The following is a 21,570-nucleotide window of genomic DNA, read 5'->3' on the forward strand; positions in this document are numbered from 1 at the left end:
AAGGTGAGGAGGAGGAGGCGAGAGCAATTGGGCAGAGAGGAAAAAAGGGTGGAGTTGGCCTTAGTGATAGACTGAAGAATGAGGGTCCATGAGGGAGATGGGAGAGAACAAGATTGAGTAAAGAAATTAAGAGATTGAGATGAGGGGGAAGAGGAAAAAAAAAACAGAAAGCAGAGGTGAGGGGGATAGATAGAGAGAGCAACACAAATAGACCCAACCAAATCATGAGAAAACAAAAAGAGAATTACTTGACACATTGGAAAGAATTTACAAAAAAACAGAGCAAACTAGAATGCTATTTGGTCCTAAACAGAGAGTGCACAGTGGCAGAATACCTGACCACTGTGACTGACCCAAAATTAAGGAAATCTTTGACTATGTACAGACTCAGTGAGCATAGCCTTGCTATTGAGAAAGGCCGCCGTTGGCAGACCTGGCTCTCAAGAGAAGACAGGCTATGTGCACACTGCCCACAAAATGAGGTGGAAGCTGAGCTGCACTTCTTAACTTCCTGCCAAATGTATGACCATATTAGAGAGATATTCCCCTCAGGTTACACAGACCCACAAAGAATTTGAAAACAAATCCAATTTTGATGAACTCCCATATGTATTGGGTGAAATACCAGTGTGCCATCACAGCACCAAGATTTGTGACCTGTTGCCACAAGAAAATGGCAACCAGTGAAGAACATACACTATTGTAAATACATCCTATATTTATGTTTATTTATTTTCCCTTTTGTACTTTAACTATTTGCACATCATTAGAACACTATATATACATAATATGACACTTGAAATGTCTTTATTCTTTTGGAACGTTTGAGTGTAATGTTTACTGTTCATTTTTTATTTCACTTTTGTTTTATCTATTTCACTTGCTTTGGCAATATTAACATATGTTTCACATGCCAATAAAGCCCTTGAATTGAATTGAGAGCAGGGTTTAGCTGTGGGGTGAAAAGAGGAGGACGGGTCACAGTAGGGAGTAGAACAAGGAGAAACGGAGAAGGCAGAGAGGAGAGGTACAGATGGAGCTGCATTTTCTGTCCAATTGCGAAAGATATTTAGACATAAGAAATACATTCTTCCCCAAAATGATAAAACAGTAAGATAAATGTGAAAACCTAAACGATGATGATAAACTTAAATATCTAAATAAAAATGCTGTGTTTTGGCAGCCATGTTTTTAGCTTCCTGCCACAACCTAAGTGAAAAAGTGTCATTTATTATTTGACTTTTTGTTCTGATAGGAGTCATTAGGAAGTAGTGGGGTTTGAGCAAAGCGTGGCTGTGGGTGTGTTTGTTCCAATGATGCTATTCTCAGCAGGTGGGCAGCCAACCTGCCAGAGTTTACGCCCCTCACCTCTCCTCCTTTCCTCTCATGGTCACGGCACAGGAGAGAACACAAGCTGTCAGCATCTCCGTTATCTCTCCCTACAGCCTACCTTTCCCCCACTGTTTCAGCAGCTGACTGACATCTGCCCCTGTGTGGGTCTCTTGTCAAGGAGAGTGTACTGCGTGCACACACACACACACGCTAGCAGCTCTACCCGTGATGGGATCTGATGTGATCCACCACTGGCTGGATTCACCTTCTTCCTCCTGGCTGTCTCACAACACCCAGAGGACGTTTTGGCTCCATGTTTGGATCTGCTACACATGAACACTTTCTAGTTACTCTATCAGAGGACAGCGGGGGAGATATGGAGCGAGAGAGAGCCAAGGACAAAGACAGAGGTAGGAAGAGAGATCGAGAAAGAGAGATTAAAAAACATATATATTTTTTGTAAGCCTCCCTAACAAGCTGAGAAGTGTCTGTTTGACCTCTGAGAGCAGGTGACAGAGGTCAGGGGTCAATAGGCATCCCGCCTCCCGTCCAGATGTTGTGTTCACTAGGAAAAACATTCTGCAAAAACATTCTGCAATTGAAAAACAAAAAGATGAGTCGCTTATCTTGGCAGCTACTCCACCATCCCTGGTGTATGTATGAACCTTCAGGTTGTTATAATGCATCATGATGTAGAGAGAACAAGGATCTAAATACATGCATTCAACCAACACATGTATGTTTCTTGTACATGTTCTGTGTTGAGATACATGGTTGGCATTTACCTCAGTACTGAGAATCACACATTCAGCAATACTGTACTGTATATGAGAAGTATGTCAGCTAAAGTTATGCCTGTAGTTAGTACCTGATTGTTGTGCTGTTGCCACTCTGAATACCACTGCACTCAGCAGTAAATCTATTTTTATATTGCTCTCATCTCATCTTCCTACATATCAAATAGCTATATTGTCACTATTCCCCTGCTTTAATAATCAGTCAGTGTTCATTCACCCATATCTTTGTAGTTACAATGGCAACACAAATTAATATTCGGTAAAGCGTACGTTTGTGGCCCATTTTGTAATTAAACTGCCCTCATCTTTGGAAGAAGCAGTACACGTTTCCATCCATCCTATCCCAGTGGAAGCTGTGTGAGGCAGCATTGACCTCTTCTCTCTGCTCGTCCCACTAAAGCCTTCTGTTCTGCTTTGTCTTTTCACTCCTCGTTCCTCTCTTTTTATCAAAAGCTCTCGCTGTATTTTAACAGCCCTGGAGAAAGACAGGAAAAGAGAGAATAAGGATAGCTGGAGAGCAGCTTTAGTAAAATGATGACCGCAGTGTTTAAAGGGATGGAAGGATGGTGAAGGAAGGAAAGGAGCGGTGGATGGTGGTTGTCAGGGGAACGAGGGAGGAGGAGGAGGACTATTGATCGAGGAAGATGAGCCAGCGGTTAGAATCCTAGCTATGGAATGATTGAGGAATATATCTCTATCTTTCCTTCTCCCTCCCTCTGTCGAACTGCTGTTGAGAACTAAGATGCCTGGCAGACGGCCAGTGTGTTTGTGTTTTGGATCACTGGTGTTTTTATACAGCGTATGCTGCCACACACAACCACAAACACTACACATCACTAGCATCTTTATACAGCGTCTGCCGACAGTAGTGTGTGTGTGTGTGTGTGGAGATGAGGCACCAGTAATGTACTGAACACCATGGTTGAGCACTGAACATGGAGAGAATACTTATACTCGATGAGAGATCTCTGATCAAAACACACACATGGGTGAATGGATGTGCTGCTCTGAATGAGATGAGACCCAGAATTAAAATGCTGTTGTGTTTGCAGTGCTGCTGTTCTTGAATAGCCACACATTGATTTAGCGTATTGATTTAGTAAGGGTTTGAGGCCATGCTGTGAGTCTCACTAGCACAGAGAGAGAGGTGATGTGCTATCTATGGGAATGGAGGGGGGGTAAGAGATAGATAGTGGGATTAAAGTGTTCTCTGTGGCAATGGAGGGAGAGACTGAAAGAGAGCGAGGGAGAGAAAGAGAGAAGGTTGGAGATAGGAGTGCTAGCTGTGTGAATGGCAAGTGAGGGATGGAGACAGAGTTATCTGTATTGGTAATGGAGAGGAGAGTGCTTCTGCTGCTGCCTAACAGATGGCAGAGAGATCAGTCTAGATAATTGAGTTATACTTCCCACTTTACACACTACACTTTCCTGCACCAAGAGGAAACTTTGGCAGTTTGCATTTTGGTTTTTGCATATCCCTGAGAGGCTATTGAATTGGAAATACAATACAACAATAAACAAGGCCTGCAGTCTGCTAAATTGAAAAACATCTGAATCCAAGTTTGGTGTCGTCTGTGGACTAATTAGAGCCATGTCCATCACCCAAAAGGAATCGTCAACAACCGTAGTCTCACCTGGCCAGCCTTCCAAAATCCTGTTTAGTACGTGAGAAACCTGGGCTTCCGACTTCCGAGGCTAAAATAACCACAGCCCATTTCTGTAACTGATTTGCCTGTGATCTATGACGTGTCTTAGGTCATTTCCCTCCATTTCTCCCCACACAAATGGACTAATTATTTGTTACAAACATTGCTTGAACCGAACTATGATGTCGCTAGTCCCTGTGCTATTGCAGGATCCTAACTATGCTATGACTATTTACATTTCATTGTAAATAAATACCACCAATTATTGCACCTGATCCTCCGAATCAGTCAACAGTTGCTGCTCCAAACCAACTAACTAGGCTCCCGGGTCCTCATAACAGAAACACTGCTCTAACGCACTCACAAAAACAACAACCTCACCGTATGATGGATTCTGCAAACATTTGTTTAAAGAGTTTTTGTCTCTTTCCTCCTCCCATCCCTCCCCCTTCTCTACCCTGTCCTCATCTCTCCCTCCTTCCTACCCCTTTCCCCCCCTCTCCCTTCTCTCTCCCTCCCTCCCCTCTCTCCCCCTCTCCCTTCTCTCTCCCTCTCTCCCCTCTTTGACCCCTTCACCCTCCCTATCCCTCTAGGTGTGGCGGAGGTGATAGTGTTAATAGGTGGTCGTCAGGCCATCAGTATGAACCAACGGTCTCTGACGGCGGTGACATGTTTTAACCCTCAGAACAGTAAGTGGTTCCCGTTGGCCAGCCTGCCCTTCTACGACAGAGAGTTCTTCAGCGTCATCTCAGCTGGGGACAACATCTACCTGTCAGGTAGGCTAACGACGAGGACCCCCCCCCCACACACACACACACTTTCTCACATATATATACATTTATATCTGTATATCCATACATCCAGTGTAAAGTTTTACCATTAACATTCTTCCTATTATTGTACCCCTATATTCCTCCAGAGGTCTCTGTTCTCTCCTCCATTCTATATTCCTCCAGAGGTCTCTGTTCTCTCCTCCATTCTATATTCCTCCAGAGGTCTCTGTTCTCTCCTCCATTCTATATTCCTCCAGAGGTCTCTGTTCTCTCCTCCATACTATATTCCTCCAGAGGTCTCTGTTCTCTCCTCCATACTCCATTTGTGTATACTCCTATACAGAGTTGTGTATACTCCTATACAGAGTTGTGTAACTCCTATACAGAGTTGTGTAACTCCTATACAGAGTTGTGTAACTCCTATACAGAGTTGTGTATACTCCTATACAGAGTTGTGTATACTCCTATACAGAGTTGTGTATACTCCTATACAGAGTTGTGTATACTCCTATACAGAGTTGTGTATACTCCTATACAGAGTTGTGTAACTCCTATACAGAGTTGTGTAACTCCTATACAGAGTTGTGTATACTCCTATACAGAGTTGTGTATACTCCTATACAGAGTTGTGTATACTCCTATACAGAGTTGTGTATACTCCTATACAGAGTTGTGTATACTCCTATACAGAGTTGTGTATACTCCTATACAGAGTTGTGTATACTCCTATACAGAGTTGTGTATACTCCTATATAGAGTTGTGTATACTCCTATACAGAGTTGTGTATACTCCTATACAGAGTTGTGTATACTCCTATACAGAGTTGTGTATACTCCTATACAGAGTTGTGTATACTCCTATACAGAGTTGTGTATACTCCTATACAGAGTTGTGTGTAACTCCTATACAGAGTTGTGTGTAACTCCTATACAGATTTAGACCTTGACGTTGGACTGTGAAACAGAACACTAGGAACGCTAAGATAGAATGTTCCCCCCTCTCTCATTTCCTATAAATGTAAATGTGTGTTGGGCCAATGGACCTGGCCTGTGTGTGTCTGTGGGGAGGCAGGCACTCAGTGGGGAAATCAGCAGTGTGCAGTAGTACTAACCAGGGCTGAGGACTGGGTGTGTTCCTGCAGAGAATGGATGAAATGTCCACTCTGTTTGCTGCTTTCAAACCAAGCTAGGTAATGCTTGTAACAGTGAGGGGTTGAAATAAGGGTGAATATGCAGGCATGGTGTCTTGGTGGTGCCTTGTTACATTTGCCCCCAGGTCATAACGATTCCAAAATTACTTATTGGGAACCTGTAATTTTTTTTTTTATATCTGCATATTTTTAACATTGGTTACATTGTATATGCTTTTTATTTAGTAGGTGTTCGAGTCAGGTGTAATGGTAGCTGACGAGTGTATTTTATGTGTGTGTTTCAGGTGGGACAGAGTCGGGTGTAATGGTAGCTGACGTGTGGTGCTACATGTCTCTATTGGACAACTGGAACCTGATGTCCCGTATGACGGTGCCTCGCTGCAGACACAACAGTCTGGTCTACGATGGGAAACTCTATACCATCGGAGGGCTGGGCGTGTCAGGAAACCTGGACCACGTAGAGAGGTAGGACACTGACACACCTGGACATGTGCTTATCGAGTGGAAACAACTGATAAAGTGGCTTGAGCTTTTGATGCTGCTAGTGTAGCAGTAACGGAAACGATGCTATGCTAACAAAACATGTTTGTAGGTGCTCTAGGTTGAGGGCAGAGCCAAAATAAGAATATATGTTGTGACACAGGTACAATGAAGGACTATTCCATTTAAGTCTGACATCTTATGTAGGCTATACTTATATTGAAGTTATTTTATTTTACTTTAGCTTTTTCAATAGAGCCCCTAATGCATAGATCTCCCTTGCCAGAAGGATGGCTATTGTCTGTATGTCCCTGTGTGTGGAACTGTCTTGAGCTGTAGAGACTTTCCCCTTAAAGGACAGTTAATGTCAAACTTTATTATTGATTAGTGGGTCAAATCCATTTGATCAGAAAGCAACACTTCCGTCCACAGTAGTGCAACAATGAGACTGGAGGGCCTATGAGGAGATGTGAATGGCAGTGGTAAAATGGCTTAATATTTTGCTGCTCTCCACACACACACGGTCTCGATCATGTGCTGCTCTGCGCTGGAGAGATTAAATTGAGCAATCAAAATAACATTACAGAATGTAATATAACAGGCCGCTGCTGCTCATTACAGAACTGAATGGATCTCCCAAGCCTTTCTCAATGCAACAACACACACACACACACACACACACTGAAGCCTCTCTCAATGCAACAACACACACACACACCGAAGCCGCTCTCTCTGTGTAACATCGATCCCTCAAATGGAATCATCTAATTTGATATGTCTCCATAACGCTGCCATGCTGTGTCATTAAGACTGTGGCTGGCTGGCTGGCTGGAATACTGAGCCCTGTAATGGAAACGCATTTGATTCCTCTGCCTCCAGTCGCAGCTCGTAATTGCAAACCTAGCAGTGCATCTCAGCGTTTACAGCCAAACAAAGCAGTGATATATGCGTGTGCGTGTTCGGAGACCCTCAGCCAGTGTCCAATATCTTTCTCTCATCCTAAAACTGTCAAAAGGTTCTGTTTGTTATCGGGGCACTCGAGAAAGCAGTGGTAGAGGGGCAACTATTTGTAAGGAGTTGAACAGAGTACTATGAACTACAAATGGGTGTACAGAAACAGCAGGAGTGTCTTGTCTTATCTGAGTGGTTGAAATATTGGTGGACGAAATGTCAGACTTTATGTAGAAAATGGGGGTGATAGGGTATAGTAAGTGTTGCTGTGTTGGTTTTCACAGCGTGTGGACAGAAGTGTGTCTCCATGCTGCAAGGCATGTAATTGCTCCCCAGGTGGCCGAGAGCTCCTCGTCTGAGGGATATTTATACTCCCTGCGTCGCGCACGCACGCACACACACACACACACACTCAGCCATTTACACACCCAGTGTCGTTAAGAAATTTATAGTAATTTCCTTCCAGTATGGCTGGGCCAGCAAAGCACATGGATTTCTCATCAAAACAGCATTAAAACATGACAGGACTTTAACCTCAGCTCTCTTAAGATTTCTCACTGCCGTCTCACAGGTGGTCTTTCATTTGCTCTCTAGGTGGACATATGGTAGCACAGTAGGTCTGTCTGTTGGTGTACCTGAGTTTCCGTTATGAAAATGTGGTGCCGGACATTTAACGGGCAGCATTTTAATTTACATTGGGTGCATAACCTGATTAGGGCATCCACCCACGGTGCTCAGAATGACAAAAATCACATTTATATTATGGTCATTCATATTAACAGAATGTGCAAGTCGAGGATGCAATGATGTGCGGTCCTTACAGAATTCTGAAGCGCACTTTGAAGATGTTAGAACACAAACGTTCAGGTTTCAAACAATTAAGTATGTGTTTTCAAAATGCATACTGCCTCCAGCTCATTGCAAAGTAGTGTGTGACGCCCTGATGAAGCCTGCCTTCCGTTGCCTATGCATTTGCTGTTTGAGATGATGTAGCAGCAGCTCTTGCGCTGACGGACAGATTTTCTGCTCTGTATGCTGTACGCGTGTGATAAATAAGATACATTACATGACCAAAAGTATGTGAACACCTTCTGGTTGAATATTTCATTTCAAAATCATGACCATTAATATGGAGTTGAACTTTGCTGCTATAACAGCCTCCACTCTTCTGGGAAGGCTTTCCACTACATGTTGGAACATTGCTGTGGGGACTTGCTTCCATTCAGCCACGAGTATTAGTGAGGCCGGGCACTGATGTTGGGCCATTAGGCCTGGCTCGCAGTCGGCATTCCAATTCATCCCAATGGTGTTCAATGGGGTTGAGGTCAGGGCTCTGTGTAGGCCAGTCAAGTTCTTCCACACCAATCTCGACAAACCATTTCTGTATGGACCTCACTTTGTACGGGGGCATTGTCATGCTGAAACAGGAAAGGGCCTTCCCCAAACTGTTGCCACAAAGTTGGAAGCACAGAATGTCCCGTGTGGCTCAGTTGGTAGAGCATGGCGCTGGCGCTTGCAACGCCAGGGTTGTGGGTTCAATTCCCACGGGAGACCAGTACGAAAAGAGTATGAAAATGTATGTGCTCACTACTGTAAGTCACTCTTGATAAGCGTGTCTGCTAAATGATTAAAAAAAAAGCCCTTCACTGTAACTAAGGGGCCTAGCCCGAACCATGAAAAACAACCCCAGACCATTATTGCTCCTCCACCAAACGTTACAGTTGGCACTATTTCGCAAGGGGATTTTTTATTCTCCTGGACAATAGGCCGGTGGCAATTTTATTTATCGGCTTTTCTCTTTTTTTACCGGCTAACGGAAACCCTGACATGTACATACATGTACAGTAGGTCTGTCTGGTGGTGGCCATCCGTCATTAAAATGAAAATAAACTCCCCCACACTGCGCTTGCGAGGCTGGTTATGGCACACATCAACTACATCATCCCAGACACCCTAGATCCACTACAATTTGCATACTGCCCGAACAGATCCATAGACGACACAATCTCAGTTGCACTCCACACTGCCCTCACCCACCTAGATAAGACCTAGATAAGAGGAATACCTATGTGAGCATGCTGTTCATTGAGTACAGCTCAGCGTTCAACACCATTGTCCCCTCCAAGCTCGTCACCAAGCTTAGGACCCTGGGACTGAACACTTCCCTCTCCAACTGGATCCTGGACTTCCTGACGGGGCCGTCCCCAGATGGTGAGGGTAGGCAACATCACCTCCGCCATGCTGACCTTCAACACGGGGAGCCCCACAGGGGTGTGTGCTTAGTCCCCTCCTGTACTCCCTGTTTACCCACGACTGCGTGGACATGCACCACTCTAACACCAAGTTTGCCGACAAGACGGTGATAGGCCTGATCACCGGTGACGATGAGACAGCATACAGCAGTGGTGTCAAACTCATTCCACAGAGGGTCTAGTGTCTGCCGGTGTTTGTTTTATCCTTTCAATTAAGACCTAGACAGACCTAGGTGAGAGGAGTTCCTTACTAATGAGTGACCTTAATTCATCAATCAAGTACAATGGTGGAGCGAAAAGACGCAGACACTCGGCCCTCCGTGGAATGAGTTTGACAAGTGGCCTATAGGGAGGAGGTCCGTGACCTGGCATTGTGGTGCCGGAACAACAACCTCTCCCTCAACGTCAGTAAGACCAAGGAGCTGATCTTGGACTACAGGGGGGCGAGCACGCCCCCATCCATGTAATAATAATAATATGCCATTTAGCAGACGCTTTTATCCAAAGCGACTTACAGTCATGTGTGCATAAATTTTTACTTATGGGTGGTCCCGGGGATCGAACCCATTACCCTGGCGTTACAAGCGCCATGCTCTACCAATTGAGCTACAGAGGACCACAGATGTACACTGCTGCTACTCTGTTTATCATATATCCTGATGCCTAGTCAACGTACTTCCTATACATATCTACCTCTATCACTCCAGTATCCCTGCACATTGTAAATATGGTACTGGAACTGACTGACTCTGTATATAGTATGCTTACTTACATTATCCTGCTCTTCTCATTTCGTATTTTTATTTTTGTCTGTTTTTGTTCAATTTTTTAGTATTACATTGTTATTGATTACTGCATTTTTGTGTTTAGAGTTTGCGAGAAAGGCATTTCACTGTACTTGTGCATGTGACATTAAAAACTTGAAACTTGAGTGTGCATTTTGACAACATTTCTGTCTTTCGACCTACGCCAGTTCTCCATCCATGGTCCATATTGTGGTTCTTCACAGCGTTATTTTGTAAGGTGCAGTTTTGTTGTGTTTTTCGCAGCGGTCTATCTATCTATCCATCTGTTTCACATAGGGCAAATTCACAGTAACAGAATGCTGACAAAAACATCACAAACCGTTATTCTGTTACCAAACTTTGCATCTGCACTGTTTTTCAAGTAAATGTTTTTGTAAAATGTTCTGCGGAAATCGTTAAGTAGTGCATAGAGTTGTATGGTTTGTTTAACTTTGTAATCATTGGTTTTTGTTTGACATACATTTTAATGTGAAAAATCTGAGTTTCCGCAGCATTCTGTTACCCGTGGAATTGCCCTATAGTGATGTGATATAGTGATGTGTGAGTGGCTGGTTCAGTGTACAGTATGCCCTAGCAGCAGCCTGACTGACTGGGCCTCTGCCCTGATGCTCTGCAGCCACAGTTGATATGCTCCACTCAGGCTCTGATTGGCACGGCTGATTGAGGTTTGTTTACAGGCCTCTCTCCCTGTGTGTGTGTGTGTGCACGCATATGAGTGTGTGTGTGTCTACCCGTCTCCATCTCTGTCAAGGCCTTAGCCTCTGCGCCTCCATCTGGCCATGCCTCCTAATTTGTGGCCTGGCCGTCTATCTTGCTCTTGGTTTCACGGATCTTAACCGTGAAATTCTCCTACATTCACAATTATGTCCTCAATCAGTCTGTCAGTCTGTCTCAGGGCTGCTACCTTTTTATACCAGCCCAGCAGGAGACCACATCAACAGTCTATAGAGGGCTGCCTCTGACTCACTCATATTATAACAGCTATTCTACACACCCCTCTTAGTAGAATAGGAATGACTGAAGTCCGTACATATACAGTGCATTCGGAAAGTATTCAGACCCCTTGACTTTTTCCACATTATGTTACAGCCTTATTCTAAAAAGTATTAAATAAAACATGTTCCTCATCAATCTACACACAATACCCAATAATGGCAAAGCGAAAACAGGTTTTTAGAAATATATGCACATTTTGGAAAGGCAAACACCTGTCTATATAAGGTCCCACAGTTGACAGTGCATGTCAGAGCAAAAACCAAGCCATGAGGTTGAAGGAATTGTCCGTAGAGCGCCGAGACAGGAGAACTTCCAGAAGGACAACCATCTCTGCATTACTCCACCAATCAGGCCTTTATGGTAGAGTGGAAAGAGGGAAGCCACCCCTCAGTAAAAGGCACATGACAGCCCGCTTGGAGTTTGCCAAAAGGCACCTAAAGGACTCTGACCATGAGAAACAAGATTCTGGGGTCTGATTGAACTCTTTGGCCTGAATGCCAAGCGTAATGTCTGGAGGAAACCTGGCACCATCTCTATGGTGAAGCATGGTGGTGGCAGCATCATGCTGTGGGGATGTTTTTCAGCGGCAGGGACTGGGAGACTAGTCAGGATTGAGGGAAAGATGAACGGAGCAATGTACAGAGATCCTTAATGAAAACCTGCTCCAGAGTGCTCAGGACTTCAGACTGGGGTGAAAGTTCACCTTCCAACAGGACAACAACCCTAAGCACACAGCCAAGACAACACAGGAGTGGCTTCGGTACAAGTCTCTGAATGTCCTTGAGTGGCCCAGCCAGAGCCCAGACTTGAACCCGGTCGAACATCTCTGTACAGTACCAGTCAAAAGTTTGGACACACCTACTCATTCAAAGGTTTTTCTTTATTTTTACTATTTTCTACAATGTAGAATAATAGTGAAGACATCAAAACTATGAAATAACACATATGGAATCATATAGTAACCAAAAACGTGTTAAACAAATCAAAATATATTTTAGATTCTTCAAATTAGCCACCCTTTGCCTTGATGACAGCTTTGCACACTCTTGGCATTCTCTCAACCAGCTTCACCTGGAATGCAGTCTTAAAGGAGTTCCCACATATGCTGAGCACTTGTTGGCTGCTTTTCCTTCACCCTGCGGTCCAACTCATCCCAAATATCTCAATTGGGTTGAGGTCGGGTGATTGTGGAGGCCAGGTCACCTGATGCAGCGACCCTACCCATCCAACCTGACGGAGCTTGAGAGGATCTACAGAGAAGAATGGGAGAAACTCCCCAAATACAGGTGTGTCAATCTTGTAGCGTCATACCCAAGAAGACGCAAGGCTGTAATCGCTGCCAAAGGTGCTAAAACAAAGTACTGAGTAAAGGGTCTGAATATTTATGTAAATGTAATATTTCAATGTTTTATTTGTAATACATTTGCAAAAATTTATAAAAACCTGTTTTTGCTTTGTCATTATGAGGTATTGTGTGTAGATTGATGAGGGAAAAAAACGATGTAATCAATTTTAGAATAAGGCTATAACGTAACAAAATGTTGAAAAAGTCAAGGGGTCTGAATACTTTCCGAATGCACTGTAGATTAGGAGCTGAAGGCCCAAAGAAGAACCTACCAAGGTGTCTGCAGCGGATAATGATCTTGAAAAAATATATATAATTCCGTATCTGGGAGTGTTGGTGTCGAAATTTATTTTTGTGTGCCTCACCTGACATAGTCAAGGCAGATCTCTATCATTAGAAGATGAACGACAGAGTATTCAGTACATAGTGTAACCTTAGTGTGCTTTTAACTCACAATCGGGTGTCTATGTAGTGTACCAACACGTTGAGCTGCTAGACAACCTTATTGCTACATTTGATTAATTTAATAATTCATAATGATTTAATGGAGTGTCAATCTCAAATGGTTCAGTTTTATTTATCGAGCACTATGTATAGTCAGGCAGGTGCTTGTGCTAGGCACGTTCCATTACCAGTTAATTTTACATGAGGATTGTTAACTAGCAACATGACTAGCAGTATTGGTTAACATTCCTTACCTGAGTTGTGCTGCAGCCGAGCTAACAAGACCATAATACAGTGATTTGGTGTCTTGTCTGGTACAGGGTGTTCCAATTGTGGCCCTCCAGTGTGGGGAGCTGTGCTTCTGTGAGCAAGTTATGTTGTTGGCAGCACTGACATATAGTTGTCTAGTTGTTGTAGAGGTAGAGTTGTAGACCGTCTGTCGCTCCAGTGTGGGGAGCTGTGCTTCTGGGTTAGCCGACTTTGTTCTCACACACAGCCTTGGCATTGTCAGCCTTCTCCAATACATTGTGAAGTGGTTGTGGACTTGTTGTGGAGTGGTCGACCTTGTTCCGCTTTGGCCTTCTGTCTGTCTTCGTTACAATAAAAATATATAACTTTTCAGAAAAGCTGTTGCAAACTTCTAGGCGTTTTTTGTTGTTGTTTGTTTTCAGGTCAGTCTCCAGCATTGGGATAAAGCGCGGTGTGTACTGATCGACATTTGCGTCAATGTGAGACACTTTATTCATAGTACATTTTAAATTGCACAGCTTATTTTTCCTTTTCACTTCCTCTTTCTCTCCTTCCGCCATCACCCCTCTATTTCAGAGTACAGTGCAGGACAAACCGTAGCTCTGTTGTTTCTCTACAGTGTGTGTCAAACTCAGTGACATCCTTACACATTCAGCTAGACACACACACACACACACACACACACACACAGAGCTGAAGGTGGGACTAACTAATGGTTGGAAAGGGTATTCAGCCATCAGTCAGACATTGTGTGTGCATGTACGTACATTCTTGTGTGCGTCCGTACATTCTTGTGTGCGTCCATGCTTGAGTGTATTTGTGTTGGCTCTCTATGATCCATTAAGGGAAAGAGTGTTATGTCTTCCGCATGCTTCCCAGCCGAAACCGTTCAGAACAGTTCGTGCATATATAATGACGACATTTTGTGACATTTTGGTTCGTTTTGGTCTCCAGCTGTTCGTGCACACAACCCCCTTCGTCGGTCATTGGTCAACAGTAGGGATTCTTCAATGAAGCATTTGTCATTCAACGATAGACAACTTGTTTTCATGGACATTTTATCACTTGAGAAATACTGCACCAAACATCTTAGTTAGATGTAAAGTTGCGCGACTAAGATCTCAACAGCAAAAATTTCAAAATTAATGACAGATTTCTTGAGTTGCGTTTGATTAATTCGGACTATTTTGTGTACTAGCTACGGTGTCTCAAGATGGACAAACAGTACTATCACAGATGGAACAATAAGCCAGATATTTCACCGGATGTACAGTACCAGTCAAAAGTTTGGACACACCTACTCATTCAAAGGTTTTTCTTTATTTTTACTATTTTCTACAATGTAGAATAATAGTGAAGACATCAAAACTATGAAATAACACATATGGAATCATATAGTAACCAAAAATGTGTTAAACAAATCAAAATATATTTAAGATTTTATATTTTTCAAATTAGCCACCCTTTGCCTTGATGACAGCTTTGCACACTCTTGGCATTCTCTCAACCAGCTTCACCTGGAATGCAGTCTTTAAGGAGTTCCCACATATGCTGAGCACTTGTTGGCTGCTTTTCCTTCACCCTGCGGTCCAACTCATCCCAAATATCTCAATTGGGTTGAGGTCAGGTGATTGTGGAGGCCAGGTCACCTGATGCAGCACTCCATCACTCTCCTTCTTGGTCAAATAGCCCTTACACAGCCTGGAGGTGTGTTGGGTCATTGTCCTGTTGAAAAACAAATGATAGTCCCACTAAGCACAAACCAGATGGGGCGGCGTATCTTTGTGGTAGCCATGCTGGTTAGGTGTGCCTTGTATTCTAAATAAATCACTGACTGTGTCACCAGCAAAGCACCATCACACCACCACTTCCATGCTTCACGGTGGGAACCACACATGCAGAGATCATCCGTTCACCTACACTGCGTCTCACGAAGACACGACGGGAACCAAAGGACAGATTTCCACCCGTCTGATGTTCTTTGCTTGTGTTTCTTGGCCCAAGCAAGTCTCTTCTTCTTATTGGTGTCTTTTAGTAGTGGTTTCTTTGCTGCAAGTCGAGCATGAAGGCCTGATTCACGCAGTCTCCTCTGAACAGTTGAGATGTGTCTGTTACTTGAACTCTGTGAAGCATTTATTTGGGCTGCAATCTGAGGTGCAGTTAACTCTAATAAACGTATCCTCTGCAGCAGAGGTAACTCTGGGTCTTCCCTTCCTGTGGCGGTCCTCTTGAGAGCCAGTTTCATCATAGCGACTGCACTTGAAGAAACTTTCAAAGTAATTTAAATGTTCCGGATTGACCGACATTCATGTCTTAAAATAATGATTGACTGTCGTTTCTCTTTGCTTATTTGAGCTGTTCCTGCCATAAAATGGACTTGGTCTTTTACCAAATAGGGCTATCTTCTGTATACCACCCCTACCTTGTCACAACACAACTGATCAGCTCAAACACATTAAGAAGGAAAGAAATTCCACAAATTAACTTTTAACAAGGCACACCTGTTAATTGAAATGCATTCCAGGTGACTACCTCATGAAGCTGGTTGAGAGAATGCCAAGTGTGTGCAAATCTGTCATCAAGGCAAAGTGTGGCTACTTTGAAGAATCTCAAATATAAAATATATAATTTGATTTGTTTAACACTTATTTGGTTACTACATTATTCCATATGTGTTATTTCATAGTGTTGATGTCTTCACTATTATTCTACAATGTAGAAAATAGTAAAAATAAAGAAAAACCCTTGAATGAGTAGGTGTGTCCGAACTTTTGACTGGTACTGTATAAATGAAAAGCGTCCGGTTGGCGTTTCCACTCACTACCAAATATGGTGATGAGAGGAAGCACAGTGGCCGGAAGTGGGAGAAGATGGAACGAGATGGATTTTGGCCTACTTTCTGCAAATCTTCTCATTGATGAAACATTTTGATGTCCATATGGTTTTCTGTTTCCAAAACTAGAATCTGTAACAGAGTGGACTGCGTTTTGTAGACTTTACCCTTTGCCAAAGAGTGCAAGGGCGAATTGAGTTATTGCATACGCACACTTTACAGAGTAGGTATTCCCTAATGGAAATATGCAAATAAATTCTAGAACGCGCCAATAGGATCTCACTAGCTCGTGCTTGGCTCTGCCCACCTCTTTGCTTGTTCTGCCCACTATGATTCATTTGCTCCCATTGGAAACAACAGGCTCTGGTCTATCTTCGGTTAGTTATACAAATCTTTGGTACTATTTCCACTTTTTCTCATTTTTCATGTGAAGGTCTGTTAAAGGGAGTATACGAGCTAACTTGTTCGCCGAACCGAAGCATGCGGAAGACTTTAGGCTGTTCACGCCTGTCCCTCTGTCCTCTGTCTCTCCTGTACAGAAGGCCCAGTCTCCTCTCAGCTTGGCTGTATAGTGGTTATATAGAAGCTCATCTCAGCCTGGCTGTATAGTGGTTTTATAGAAGCTCCACTCAGTACTCAGCCAGGCTGTATAGTGGTTTTATAGAAGCTCCACTCAGTACTCAGCCAGGCTGTATAGTGGTTTTATAGAAGCTCCACTCAGTACTCAGCCAGGCAGTATAGTGGTTTTATAGAAGCTCCACTCAGTACTCAGCCAGGCTGTATAGTGGTTTTATAGAAGCTCCACTCAGTACTCAGCCTGGCTGTATACTGGTTTTATAGAAGCTCCACTCAGTACTCAGCCAGGCAGTATAGTGGTTTTATAGAAGCTCCACTCAGTACTCAGCCTGGCTGTATAGTGGTTTTATAGAAGCTCCACTCAGTACTCAGCCTGGCTGTATAGTGGTTTTATAGAAGCTCCACTCAGTACTCAGCCAGGCTGTATAGTGGTTTTATAGAAGCTCCACTCAGTACTCAGCCTGGCTGTATACTGGTTTTATAGAAGCTCCACTCAGTACTCAGCCAGGCTGTATAGTGGTTTTATAGAAGCTCCACTCAGTACTCAGCCTGGCTGTATACTGGTTTTATAGAAACTCCACTCAGTACTCAGCCTGGCTGTATACTGGTTTTATAGAAGCTCCACTCAGTACTCAGCCAGGCAGTATAGTGGTTTTATAGAAGCTCCACTCAGTACTCAGCCTGGCTGTATAGTGGTTTTTATAGAAGCTCCACTCAGTACTCAGCCTGGCTGTATAGTGGTTATATAGAAGCTCCACTCAGTACTCAGCCTGGCTGTATAGTGGTTATATAGAAGCTCCACTCAGTACTCAGCCTGGCTGTATAGTGGTTTTTATAGAAGCTCCACTCAGTACTCAGCCTGGCTGTATAGTGGTTATATAGAAGCTCCACCCAGTACTCAGCCTGGCTGTATAGTGGTTATATAGAAGATCCACTCAGTACTCAGCCTGGCTGTATAGTGGTTATATAGAAGCTCCACTCAGTACTCAGCCTGGCTGTATAGTGGTTTTATAGAAGCTCCACTCAGTACTCAGCCTGGCTGTATAGTGGTTATATAGAAGCTCCACTCAGTACTCAGCCTGGCTGTATAGTGGTTATATAGAAGCTCCACTCAGCCTGGCTGTATAGTGGTTATATAAACTCAGCAAAAAAAGAAACATCCTCTCACTGTCAACTGTGTTTATTTTCAGCAAACTTAACGTGTGTAAATATTTGTATGAACATAAGATTCAACAACTGAGACATAAACTGAACAAGTTCCACAGACGTGACTAACAGAAATTGAATAATGTGTCCCTAAACAAAGGGGCGGGGGTCAAAATCAAAAGTAACAGTCAGTATCAGGTGTGGCCACCAGCTGCATTAAGTACTGCAGTGCATCTCCTCCTCATGGACTGCACCAGATTTGCCAGTTCTTGCTGTGATATGTTACCCCACTCTCCACCAAGGCACCTGCAAGTTCACGGACATTTCTGGAGGGAATGGCCCTAGCCTTCACCCTCCGATCCAACAGGTCCCAGACGTGCTCAATGGGATTGAGATCCGGGCTCTTCGCTGGCCATGGCAGGACACTGACATTCCTGTCTTGCAGGAAATCACGCACAGAACGAGCAGAATGGCTGGTGGCATTGTCATGCTGGAGGGTCATGTCAGGATGAGCCTACTGGAAGGGTACCACATGAGGGAGGAGGATGTCTTCCCTGTAACGCAAAGCATTGAGATTGCCTGCGATGACAACAAGCTCAGCCCGATGATGCTGTGACACACCGCCCCAGACCATGACGGACCCTCCACCTCCAAATCGATCCCGCTCCAGAGTACAGGCCTCGGTGTAACGCTAATTTCTTTGACGATAAACGCGAATCCGACCATCACCCCTGGTGAGACAAAACCGTGACTCGTCAGTGAAGAGCACTTTTTGCCAGTCCTGTCTGGTCCAGTGACGTTGGGTTTGTGCCCATAGGCGACGTTGTTGCCGGTGATGTCTGGTGAGGACCTGCCTTACAACAGGCCTACAAGCCCTCAGTCCAGCCTCTCTCAGCCTATTGCGGACAGTCTGAGCACTGGAGGGATTGTGCGTTCCTGGTGTAACTCGGGCAGTTGTTGTTGCCATCCTGTACCTGTCCCGCAGGTGTGATGTTCGGATGTACCGATCCTGTGCATGTGTTGTTATACGTGGTCTGCCACTGCGAGGACGATCAGCTGTCTCCCTGTAGCGCTGTTTTAGGCTTATCACAGTACGGACATTGCAATTTATTGCCCTGGCCACATCTGCAGTCCTCACGCCTCCTTGCAGTATGCCTAAGGCACATTCACGCAGATGAGCAGGGACCCTGGGCATCTTTCTTTTGGTGTTTTTCAGAGTCAGTAGAAAGGCCTCTTTAGTGTCCTAAGTTTTCATAACTGTGACCTTAATTGCCTACCGTCTGTAAGCTGTTAGTGTCTTAACGACCGTTCCACAGGTGCATGTTCAATAGTTTATGGTTCATTGAACAAGCATGGGAACCCTTTACAATGAAGATCTGTGAAGTTATTTGGATTTTTACGATTTATCTTTGAAAGACAGGGTCCTGAAAAAGGGACATTTCAATCAATTTTATTTTATATAGCCCTTCTTACATCAGCTAATATCTCGAAGTGCTGTACAGAAACCCAGCCTAAAACCCCAAACAGCTAGTAATGCAGGTGTAGAAGCACGGTGGCTAGGAAAAACTCCCTAGAAAGGCAAAACCTAGGAAGAAACCTAGAGAGGAACCAGGCTATGAGGGGTGGCCAGTCCTCTTCTGGCTGTGCCGGGTGGAGATTATAACAGAACCATGCCAAGATGTTCAAAAATGTTCATAAGTGACAAGCATGGTCAAATAATAATCAGGAATAAATCTCAGTTGGCTTTTCATAGCCGATCATTAGAGTTTAAAACAGCAGGTCTGGGACAGGTAGGGGTTCCATAACCGCAGGCAGAACAGTTTAAACTGGAATAGCAGCAAGGCCAGGCGGACTGGGGATAGCAAGGAGTCACCACGGCCGGTAGTCCCGACGTATGGTCCTAGGGCTCAGGTCTCTCAGTTGGCTTTTCATAGCCGATCATTTAGAGTTGAAAACAGCAGGTCTGGGACAGGTAGGGGTTTCGTAGCCGCAGGCAGAACAGTTGAAACTGGAATAGCAGCAAGGCCAGGCGGACTGGGGGCAGCAGGGTGTCATCATGCCCGGTAGTCCTGACGTATGGTCCTAGGGCTCAGGTTCTCAGAGAGAAAGAGAGAACGAGAGAATTAGAGAGAGCATACTTAAATTCACACAGGACACTGGATAAGACAGGAGAAGTACTCCAGGTATAACCAACTAACCCCAGCCCCCCGACACATAAACTACTGCAGCATAAATACTGGAGGCTGAGACAGGAGCGGTCCGGAGACACTGTGGCCCCATCCGAACATTTCTTTTTTTGCTGAGTTCAGAAGCTCCACTCAGTACTCAGCCTGTCTGTATAGTGGTTATATAGAAGCTCTCCTCAGTACTCAGCCTGGCTGTATAGAGGGGTTGTGACAGTAATCTTCTCCATTGTCTGCCTGCTAGGGGAAGCTGTTAAGCCACACAGAGATACGCCCCCACTCATTTAACCCATTCTACACACATATGCAGGTTCCCATTCACCTCTAGACACACCTTTTGCCCTGCACGCACACACACACACACACATATACAGTTGAAGTCGAAAGTTTACATACACTTAGGTTGGAGTCATTAAAACTTGTTTTTTAACCACTCCACAAATTTCTTGTTAACAAACTATATTTTGGCAAGTCGGTTAGGACATCTACTTTGTGCATGATACAAGTAATTTTTCCAACAATTGTTTACAGACCGATTATTTCACTTATAATTCACTGTATCACAATTCCAGTGGGTCAGAAGTTTACATACACTAAGTTGACTGTGCCTTTAAACAGCGTTGGAAAGTATAAACACCATGGGACCACGCAGCCGTCATACCGCTCAGGAAGGAGACGCGTTCTGTCTCCTACAGATGAACGTACTTTGGTGCGAAAAGTGCAAATCAATCCCAGAACAACAGCAAAGGACCTTGTGAAGATGCTGGAGGAAAAACAGGTACAAAATTATCTATATCCACAGTAAAACGAGTCCTATATCGATATAACCTGAAAGGCCGCTCAACAAGGAAGATGCCACTGCTCCAAAACCGCCATAAAAAAGCCAGACTACGGTTTGCAACTGCACATGAGGACAAAAATCGTACTTTTTGGAGAAATGTCCTCTTGTCTGATAAAACAAAAATAGAACTGTTTGGCCATAATGACCATTGTTATGTTTGGAGGAAAAAGGGGCACTTGTAAGCCGAAGAACACAATCCCAACCGTGAAGCATGGGGGTGGCAGCATCATGCTGTGGGGGTGCTTTGCTGCAGGAGGGACTGGTGCACTTCACAAAATAGATGGCATCATGAGGAAGGAAAATTATGTGGATATATTGAAGCAACATCTCAAGACATCAGTCAGGAAGTTAAAGCTTGGTCGCAAATGGATCTTCCAAATGGACAATGACCCCAAGCATACTTCCAAAGTTGTGGCAAAATGGCTTAAGGACAACAAAGTCAAGGTATTGGAGTGGCCATCACAAAGCCCTGACCTCAATCCTATAGAAAATGTGTGGGCAGAACTGAAAAAGTGTGTGTGAGCAAGGAGGCCTACAAACCTGACTCAGTTACACCAGCTCTGTTAGGAGGAATGGGCCAAAATTCATCCAACTTATTGTGGGAAGCTTGTGGAAGGCTACCCGAAACGTTTGACCCAAGTTAAACAATTTAAAGGCAATGCTACCAAATACTAATTGAGTGTATGTAAACTTCTGACCCACTGGGAATGTGATGAAAGAAAAAAAGCTGAAATAAATAATTCTCTCTACTATTATTCTGACATTTCAC

At 44.0% G+C, this 21,570-nt stretch overlaps 1 protein-coding gene across 3 annotated transcripts in view; it reads left to right on the top strand.

Annotated features, from left to right (window-relative positions):
• The window catches only part of klhl29 (kelch like family member 29), a 134,561-nt gene that overhangs the window by 89,194 nt on the left and 23,797 nt on the right, over positions 1 to 21,570 (top strand). For all 3 annotated transcript variants that reach the window (XM_084149510.1, XM_084149512.1, XM_084149511.1), the window contains 2 exons: positions 4,369 to 4,551; positions 5,984 to 6,164. In XM_084149510.1, the coding sequence (XP_084005636.1) occupies positions 4,369 to 4,551; positions 5,984 to 6,164 (364 nt within the window). The remainder of the gene's footprint in view (positions 1 to 4,368; positions 4,552 to 5,983; positions 6,165 to 21,570) is intronic.

The sequence above is a fragment of the Coregonus lavaretus genome, assembly GCF_964263955.1.
Source record: "Coregonus lavaretus genome assembly, chromosome: 31".
Lineage (NCBI taxonomy): Eukaryota > Metazoa > Chordata > Actinopteri > Salmoniformes > Salmonidae > Coregonus > Coregonus lavaretus.